The sequence below is a fragment of the Cherax quadricarinatus genome, chromosome 51 (assembly GCF_038502225.1).
Source record: "Cherax quadricarinatus isolate ZL_2023a chromosome 51, ASM3850222v1, whole genome shotgun sequence".
NCBI classification, from domain to species: domain Eukaryota; kingdom Metazoa; phylum Arthropoda; class Malacostraca; order Decapoda; family Parastacidae; genus Cherax; species Cherax quadricarinatus.
The window spans coordinates 5962544-5972746 of NC_091342.1; the positions used below are offsets into that span (position 1 = coordinate 5962544).

The following is a 10203-nucleotide window of genomic DNA, read 5'->3' on the forward strand; positions in this document are numbered from 1 at the left end:
CTCCTTGGCATGGTGAAGAGGCTCTTGGTCTGAGGAATTAGACCTGTCGGTCTACTTCCTCAGACCGAACCTAATTACCCCCCATTCTCCCCTCCCCTATCCCATCCTCCCGTTTTTCCTTTCCTCCTCCTCCTCCCCACCCCTCCCTTTTGCCCTTCCGGTTTGGCCTTTTTTTTTTTTTTTTTTTTTTTTTTTTTTTTCTCCACAGGCACGCTAGTTCCTAGGTAGGGGAAAGGGTACCGGGGTCCATACCATTCTGTTGAGGTTCTTGGCGGTGGCGTAGTTTGCCGTGGAATCTGGATTGCCTGGGGATGTCCTGATCCCTCTCCAGTATCCCGGAGGGTGGCTTTGGGTGTCTCGGGCGACGGGTGTATCTCTGGAAGCCACCTTTCGGATTCCGGGGGTGGTGGCCGAAGGAGGTATGCTTTGTGGCGGATTTCCGGCCGCCCTCTCTTTTGTCCACCGAGGTAGCTCGGCAGATGTGAGGTTGCTATCCCGGATTGCCGGTTTACTGGCATGATGGGTAAGGTATGGCACAGGTTCCATGCTGCATCTGCGCTACTTGCGGTGCTGAGGTCCTCTTGGGCGCGGAGGGAGATTTCTGGCCCTTTCATTCCTCCTAGGAACTATCCCTCCCCGGTCCCCCCTTTTTTTATTCTTTTTTTTATTTTTATTTTCTTCTTTCTTTTTTTTTTTCTTAAAAACAAAAAGAAAGAAGTAACCTAACCATGGCAACCCTAGTCCATGAACCTGCTACCCCCGGGCCCCTTCTTGATACCGCACCCCGTTCTGACCCCGCCTCGTCTTTGGACCACTCTTCGGACACTCCTCATGCCTCTGTACCTCTTGCCTGTGCTGTTTCCTCACCCGCTTCAAGTACTGAGGCCTCGACTGACTCCTTCGATTTATCTGACCTTCGCTCTCCTCTGACTATGCTTCCGGCCTCTCCCTCTACGGTGCAGCAATTTTCGAATCGCCGGCCCATTCCACGTCGGACCAACTCTGGTCCCACGCCTAAACGACAACGACAATTACCTGCTGATGATACTTCTCCACCTTCTCGTTCTTCTCAGAAAAGATCGACACGTCCTTCACTACCTTTCCACGCTCAGTTTCAGACGCACAATGGACTAAATTCTTCACTTTACGACCGACTTCCTCTACTGCCTATCTTTCTGACCACAGTATTGGCAAGGCACTCCTACGCCATGTTGGTAAAGATATTTCTTTTCATGCTCTTAAGAGCGGTACGCGCATCGTCACTGTACAGAATGCTGCCCAGGCTCATGAGCTTTCTCGTCTTTCCCATATCGATACTGTTCCTGTAACTATTGAAAAGCATCATTCCCTCAATTCTTGTAGTGGTACCGTCATTCTGCCCCATACCATAGTTCAACAAAATTTCCAGACATGTGGCACTGACATTCTTGAACAGCTGGAACTCCAAGATCTCCCAATCCTCAAGGTAGACACTTACGTTCTTCCTGCCCGCGGGCGGAGACGATACCCTAGCAATGTGGCTCGTTTAACTTTTGACAGCCGTGAACTCCCATCCTCAGTTTATGTAGCAGGACATCGGTTACAAGTTCGAAAGGTGATCCCTACACCACAACAGTGTAGAAATTGCTGGCGATTTGGCCATCCAGCGAAATATTGCAGATCTATCGCCGAATGCCCAGTCTGTGGTGCCGATGACCATTCTAATACGTCTTGCAATCGACCTCCCTCTTGCCTTAATTGTCATGAGGCTCACCCTTCGTACTCTCGCCGTTGTCAAGTCTACTTAAACGAGCGGGAAATCCGTTACCTCAAAGAGGCAGAAGGTCCCCCTTATGCCATGGCAGTTTCTCATCTCCGCCTCCAAGGGAGACTACCTCGTGTTTCTTATTCCCGTGTTTCAAAACGTCCCCCCACTTCTGGTATCCCATCTTCTGCACCCACCTCTGTGGTTACCTCTCCGATAGTCACTCCTGTAGCTAATTCTTTTGCTGTCCTCGGCTCAGACGTCCCTACTTCAACGTCTCAGTCTGATCTTGCTTCTTCGTGTTCTCTCTCACAAGCCTCAGTAGCGACGAGATCTCATATGACACCTCCTCCCAATCGTCCCTGTACTTCTCAAAAGTCAAAAAAAGGTCCGTTAACACCTCCTACCCATCTTCCACCTCATTTTCCCTTCCCTGTCTCTGTACCTGGTTCTCCCCCTCTCACTGGCTCTGTTACAAGTGTAGAGGTTCACCCTCCTCCTCGTACTGTACCTTCCTCCCCTGTTCCCTCCCAAGTTTCTTCCTCTTCTGCCACCTCCCAGGTTTCTGCCTCTTCTGTCTCCTTCCACGCTTACCAGTTCCCTCCACCCTTTCGCCCCCCCCTACCTTGGTACAGTCCATTACAGTTCCAATCTTTACTCATCCTCCCCCTACCATTTCCAATATTGTCTCCCATACGACGTCTCTGAATTCTGAAACACTTGAAGCAATCTCTGAATATATTGCAGAGACCAAACCATCAATGGACACTGATCCACCCTCCGCTCCTCTCTCCTCTACTCCATCTGCGCAACTCCTTTCTTCACAGCGCACCGTTCCTTCGCTGCTTGAACGTTTTCCACTGCCTCCGCATGTGGACTTTTCTAACCCCTCTAGTCCGTAGGAACCCTTACCTGCGGATTTCAGGTATCTTTATCATTGCCAATCATGGCCTATTTACAGTGGAATATACGAGGCCTCGGGTAATCGGGGTGAGCTTCAGATGTTACTCTCCCAGTTTTCCCCTGTTGGTGTTTGCTTACAGGAACCACAATTACACTCTGCTGTTATCTCTCCCATCTCAGGCTATAATTTATTGTATTCTTCAGATCCTTTTCCTGATGGGACCTTTAATGAAAGTGCCCTTCTTCTACGCACTGATATTCCGTACCATCAGCTATTTGTTCGTACTTCGCTGCATTACACAGCAGCCCGTATCCACTTGCATAGGTGGTATACGCTCTGTTCTTTATATCTTTCTCCTTCTCGGGCATTATCTATTCTGGATATTGCCTTTCTTGTTTCGTCATTACCACCACCGATTCTGTTACTTGGTGATTTTAATGCCCACCATTTCCTCTGGGGGGGTCTCACTGTGATTCCCGTGGCATTCAGTTAGAGGCTTTTCTTGCCACCCACCCCCTCCATGTTTTAAATACAGGTACTCGCACCCATTTTGATCCTCGGACTCACACTCTCTCTTACATTGATCTCTCAGTCTGCTCTTCCTCCGCCGCATTAGACTTCACTTGGTCTGTTCTTCCGGACTTACATGACAACGATCATTTCCCAATCATTCTTACTTCCCCTTCATATTCACCACCTCTTCGCATCCCACGCTGGCAATTTGATCAGGCAAATTGGAACCTTTACTCACACCTAACTGTTTTTAGAGAGGTTCCTTCTTCGTCCTCCATCGATGAGCTTTTACACCTCTTCTTGTCCTCCGTTTTAACCGCAGCTTCTCATTCTATACCCCAAACTTCGGGCAGGCATTCTCAGAAATGCGTACCTTGGTGGTCTCCTGCTTGTGCTCGTGCAGTACGTTTGAAACGCGCTGCATGGTGCAGGTACCGGTACAATAGAACCACAGAGAGACTTCTTGATTTTAAGCAGGTATGCGATCGCTCGCCGTGTCATCCGTGACGCTAAACGCACTTGCTGGCGAGATTATGTCTCCACCATCACCTCTGCTTCCTCTATGAGTGCAGTCTGGAAAAAAGTACGAAAACTGAGTGGTAAATATTCTCCTGACCCGGCTCCTGTTCTGCGGGTTGCCGGTGTTGATATAGCAAACCCACTAGATGTTGCCAATGAAATTGGCAATCATCTGGTCCGTATTTCTCAGGGACTCCATCTATGCCCCTCATTTCTTTCCTCAAAGTCTGCCAGAGAGTTAGCACCCTTGGACTTTTCTTCTCTCAGAGAAGAACAGTATAATGTGCCTTTTACACTTCAAGAACTGGAGGCAACACTCTCAGCTTGCCGATCATCGGCAGCTGGGCCCGATGACATTCATATTCGTATGCTACAACATTTACATCAGTCAGCCCTTGCAGTCCTATTATGCCTTTACAATCTTATTTGGTCACAAGGAGTTCTTCCACAGCTGTGGAAATCCGTCATTGTTCTCCCTTTCCGCAAACCAGGCACTACAGGACATGAAACCTCCCACTATCGTCCCATTGCTCTTACCAGTGCAGTTTGCAAAGTGATGGAACGCCTAGTAAATAGACGTTTAGTGTGGTATTTAGAGACACAACAGTCTCTCCACTCGTCAATATGGCTTTCGTAAGGGACATTCTACCATAGACCCCTTACTACGCTTGGATACGTATGTTCGTAATGCCTTTGCGAATAACCACTCAGTTATTGCCATATTTTTTGACCTTGAGAAGGCATATGACACAACTTGGAGGTATAATATTTTAGCCCAAGCCCACTCCTTAGGCCTTCGAGGCAATCTACCATCCTTCCTTAAGAACTTTTTAACTGACAGGCATTTCCGTGTTCGGGTTAATAATGTGCTCTCCCCGGACTTTATCCAAGCTGAAGGTGTCCCCCAGGGATGTGTTCTGAGCACAACACTTTTTCTCCTTGCTATTAATGATTTGGCCTCTAGTCTTCCATCAAATATTTGGTCATCACTCTATGTTGATGACTTAGCTATTGCCTGTGCAGGCGCTGACTGTCACCTTATTACAGTTTCTCTCCAGCATGCAGTCGACCGTGTTTCCAATTGGGCCACCACACGTGGGTTTAAATTTTCCAGCACTAAAACCCACCAAATTACTTTCACTAGACGCTCTGTCATCTCCGATCATCCTTTGTACCTCTATGCCTCCCGTATCCCTGAACGTGATACGGTCAAGTTTCTGGGCCTCCTCTTTGATCGTAGGTTATCCTGGAAACCTCACATTACCTCTCTGAAGGCAACTTGTCACAGCCGGCTAAACCTTCTTAAAACCTTTGCTCATCTTTCATGGGGAGCTAATCGTCGAACCCTCCTTCGCCTACATTCCACCCTTATCTTATCAAAACTTGATTATGGTGACCAGATCTATTCAGCGGCATCTCCTGCTACTCTCTCTAGCCTTAACCCCATTCATCACCAAGGATTACGTTTATGCCTTGGTGCTGTTCGCTCTTCCCTTGTCGAGAGCCTCTATGCAGAAGGGGACGTTCCATCCTTATCCGATCGCCGTGATGCCCATTGCCTTCGCTACTATGTACGCTCTCATGATCTCCGCAATCCTTCCATTTATAGAATGGTCACTGATATTAGTAGACATTCTTTATTTGTTCGCCGCTCCTGTTTACTCCGTACCTTCTCTCTTCGCCTTCATTCGCTCTTGTCTTCTCTTCAATTACCACCTTTCTATGTACATGTAGCATCTCACTTTTCCCTACCCCCCTGGGAAGTTCCAGCTGTTCGAGTCTGTTCTTTCTCTCTCCCTTGCTCGAAAGCCCAACTGTCTACGGTCGCTTCCCGCTCTCTTTTTCTTGACCACTTTCACTCTCATTCTCATGCCATTGCTGTGTACACAGATGGCTCTAAGTCTTCTGACGGCGTAGGATTTGCAGCAGTGTTTCCGGACAGCGTCGTACAAGGGCATTTACTATCTTCGGCTAGTATTTTTACTGCTGAATTGTATGCCATCCTTACAGCACTTATCCGTATTGCATCTATGCCTGTGTCATCATTTGTGGTTGTCTCAGACTCCCTTAGTGCTTTACAGGCTATACAGAAATTTGATACACCTCACCCCTTAGTCCTCTGTATCCAACTTTGGCTACGCCGCATCTTTACCAAGCATAAAGATATTGTTTTTTGTTGGGTCCCTGGTCATGTTGACGTACAGGGCAATGAACAGGCAGACACTGCTGCGCGGTCAGCAGTACATGACCTACCAGTTTCATGTAGAGGTATTCCATTTACGGACTATTTTGCTGCAATATCTTCCCAGCTTCACACCCATTGGCAACAACGTTGGTCTACTATGCTCGGCAACAAACTTCAATCTATTAAACCGAGTATAGGTTACTGGCCGTCTTCTTATCACCAGTGTCGAGGTTGGGAGACTACTCTCTCCCGTCTTCGCATTGGCCATACTCGTCTTACTCATGGATATCTCGTGGAGAGGCGCCCTGATCCTCTCTGAGAATTGCCAAGTTCCATTATCAGTCAGCCACATTCTGTTGGACTGCCCACTTTATCAACGAGCACGCAGAATTTACCTCCGTCGTCGTCTTCGTTCTGCTGCTCTCTCTCTACCTTCCCTTCTCGCTGATGGACCCACCTTTCATCCAGACTCTCTCATTGACTTTTTGACAACAACCGACTTGCTTCACAAATTTTGATACCTTCAGCCCTTTCTACTTCAATCTCTTGCTACCCTCTACCCCCGTACTATCCCCTGCCCCGCTGTTTTCTGTAACCTTCTGATCATCCCTCCTCCCTTCTGCCATCCAATACCCTCGCTTCCTTCCCTACCCTGCAGCGCTGTATAGCCCTTGTGGCTTAGCGCTTCTTTTTGATTATAATAATAATGATAATACTGTGTACTTCATAAATCTCAGTGTTACATGAAATGTACAAATGAAAGTCTCCATTGCAGTTGTCTCTCTTATCAACTATGGGCAGCTTGGCATCATCTCAACAGTGGGCCTTGTGGCATTATTATTATTATTACATTCATGGGGGACTATGGGGAGGCACTCAACCCATAGGAGGTCATACAGTGCCTAGGGGGAAGATTATGGGGGAGTGCTAAACCTGTAGGGATTATACACCACCTGGGAGGGGGGGATGGAAGGCACTCAGGCTCAATTTGGGGAACTGGAGCAACAGATCCAATTCCCTAGACAAGAGCCCCTCACCAGCCTCAAGGAACCTCCCTTGAAGGGCCTAGGGGGGAGGGATATAGGAGGCAATTAAGGAAAAAGAGGCTATGTTCAATTCCTTGGATCAAGAGCCCCTCACCAGCATCATAGCACCTCTCAATGTTTAGTCAATCTTCTCTTGTACTTGTTTGCTAGTTTATTTTCCTCTATAGTGGAAGTGGTGGCAGTGCAGCTTGCCATTTACTGGATGTAAAAAAAACTGGACAGTAGTCTTGGCAGAATTAATTTTTATTAAAGGATTAATATCCAGAATGGTGATTAAAGCAAGGGCTCTTATCTGTATTCTATTTAGTACATCTTTCAGTAAAATAGCTAATTCCCAGTTTTAAAACATTGCATAGCATATTATGAAAATACAGTGAACTAGCAAATAGATGTCATTAGACATTTGTGTACTGTACCTCAGGCTTAAATCTGCATCTTTGATTATAGCAATAAAACTTAACCTGCTTGAACAGAGATATTAAACCACTATTTAACAAAAAGTATCAGTACTCTAGTATTCCGTAAAATATGGCCTCTTCAGCTGGCATTAACATTATCAACCATTGTTATTTGGTATTTCTGCTTATGGATAACTAAAGATTCATTATGATTAAATATAAGTTTCTGTATGTTTCAGGTTGAAGTGATAGGAGGTTGTGAAAAATACATTGCTACCTGTCGAAGATGTTACTCTGATGTCACTCCTCAGAAACATTCAGCTGCTGAGCCACTCAAACCAATTCAGGTAAAAGTGTAATGTGTATACTTTTGTAGATTCTTTGTATGTATATGATCAGCTGTCATAATGCATATAGATAAGATGTCTTCATATCCAGTTTTTCCTGCTACCCAAGAATTAAAATTGTTCTTCTCTAACTTGCCCAACTCCAAATCCCATTTCACAATTTCAGTGGCATGTATTCAAGATCAGCATTGCTTAAAATATCTTTAGTTAATACATTAATTAATTGAATTGTACAGTATATATACGTATAGTTTTTTTTTTTTTTTTTTTGGGGGGGGGGGGGGGGTTAATCCTGAAACTTGTTTGCCACTTGAAAATATGCAACATTGAATTTACATTATCAACATCTGCTCTGTTGCTTGAATTTACATTATCAACATCTGCTCTGTTGCTGGGTGAAATATGCTCCTGCCTGATGTAAGATGAAAACTAAATTTAAATTATATTTAAAAATTTTGCTAGAGATTTGGGGAGTGAAGGCAGAGTATACTCCCGATTGACCGTCCTTGACTACTTTCTTATCAGTTGCTGCAAGGAACACTCCAGAAATGTCACAATAAATCATATTAGCAAAGCTGCATACATTTTGATTCTTGGAGCTTTTACAATCCTTCATTATATGGGTTTTTTAAAGTACTTCCAGTCATTAATTTCAAAGCTGAGAGGCTGTACTCAAAAGATGCAGTCATTGCTTGAACTCTTAAAATTAATTCACAAATGCTTTTCCAAGTGCGTATTCAACTTTATAAAACTTGTTTTATAGTTTTTTCTTTGAATTCTGACTTGTGAATAGCTTCATGCTGTGATTTCAGTGGCAAAAAATAGCAGTCACAACAGTTGTTTACATGTCAGAAGAATTCAAAGATAAAGCTAAAACAGCTTTATAAAGCTAAATGGCCTGGAAAAGGTTTACAGTAAAATACCTATAATTATTATTATTATTATTATAATCAAAAAGAAGTGCTAAGCCACAAGGGCTATAGTAAAATACCTAGCCTTTGTAAATTAATATAAATGGTTCTAGCAATGACTGCATCTATAGAACACAATGGTTTAGTGCTTCATTTTTATTATAATAATATAGAACACAACCTCTCCTTCATTACAAATTTATACTTCAGAAATTTTCAAGGTCAAGAATAGCTGCAAAGCTTTGCACTTTTACCAGTTCAAATACTTACGGCAAGAATGTTATAGTATTGTTATTGATTGTTTTGCATTTGAAGTCGAGAAGAATTCAGTTGAATTGTTTAAAATGACAAGTTTAATGATAATTTGTTAAATATTTTGTATTGATTGATTTATTAATCATACCTTAAGTTAATCAAGAAGCTTGTGTAATTTTCTTACCCTAGCAATTATTTCATGATACTGCACTGCCCAGTTTAAGAAAAAATCTAAACCAATTCCTCTGTGCTCTCTACTTATAAAACACTGAGCTGTTACAGGACATTTGACAAATATGGCATCAAACTGTGATATATGCAAATCAAACAGTACCATATAAGTTTTTTTAGTGACAGTTGGTCATTGCTTTCTTAATTTATTGTACAGATAAAATAATTTTAACAATACTTCCTTTCACAGGAAAACATGGAGTCCAACGATACCCTCAGCTTGTGCAAACGACGCCTCTTAGATAACACACACATACCACAGCGAGATGCAGATTTATCCAACAAGGAAAATAGTAATGTTGAAATGGCATGATACACAGCTATATATATATATCAAATTCCTTTTAACCTTTAAACTGGGTGTGAAGTATATATACCATACATCCATGTGGGTAACAGTAATGTAATCACATTGATACCAAATTCAAGTTAAATAATGTGTGTAAAAATTAATGGAAAAACATCTTGGCTCCTTATTTATAATGTATATGTAATTATGTATGCTGCGAATTCTTTCAATTCCTTGAATACCTTCCATCCCCCCTCCACAGGCACTGTATAATCCTACGGGTTTAGTGTTTCCCCCTTGATTATAATAATGTGAATTCTTTATACCTATGTAAAACACACTTCAAGCATCAAGTATGTGTTATTATAGTCATCTATTTAATCTCTTTTCTTGGCTGATAACTATCCTCAGCTTTTCAGCATTCTACAGCCCAGACAGGTTTGGTGGATTTTTAACTTAATACAATTAAAAAATGCAGTACATAATGTAATTGTTCTTTTACATGTTTATCAATATATTTTTGATTGCATATTGTATAAAACCATGAGAAGATAAATTAAACTTGCTCACAGTAAAGATGTCATGGCTAACCTCAGTGCCCAGTTTAAGGGTTAAACTCTGAGCAAATGCCTGTTCATCAAAAATACACCTGTAATTTGCAGACTTCAAAGATTTTGGTACACTAGGTAGATAAAAAAATTTTTAGATTTTATTTATAATCTACAAATTAATAAAACTAACAATTTTTAAGCCATAGTTTTTCATAGCAATATTTTTATAGAATGTTTTACTAATTTTACTATATATAAATTGTAGTATATATATATATATAAGCATGCCCATTTAATTGGACTTGAAAGC

At 42.9% G+C, this 10203-nt stretch overlaps 1 protein-coding gene across 5 annotated transcripts in view; it reads left to right on the forward strand.

Annotated features, from left to right (window-relative positions):
• LOC128694723 (thymidine kinase, cytosolic) overlaps nt 1-9779 on the forward strand; it is an 83149-nt gene extending 73370 nt beyond the window's left edge. For all 5 annotated transcript variants that reach the window (XM_070095724.1, XM_070095720.1, XM_070095723.1 and 2 more), the window contains exons 5-6: nt 7549-7656; nt 9244-9779. In XM_070095724.1, the coding sequence (XP_069951825.1) occupies nt 7549-7656; nt 9244-9366 (231 nt within the window). In that variant the 3' untranslated portion in view covers nt 9367-9779. The remainder of the gene's footprint in view (nt 1-7548; nt 7657-9243) is intronic.
• Nucleotides 9780-10203: the final 424 nt, after the last annotated feature.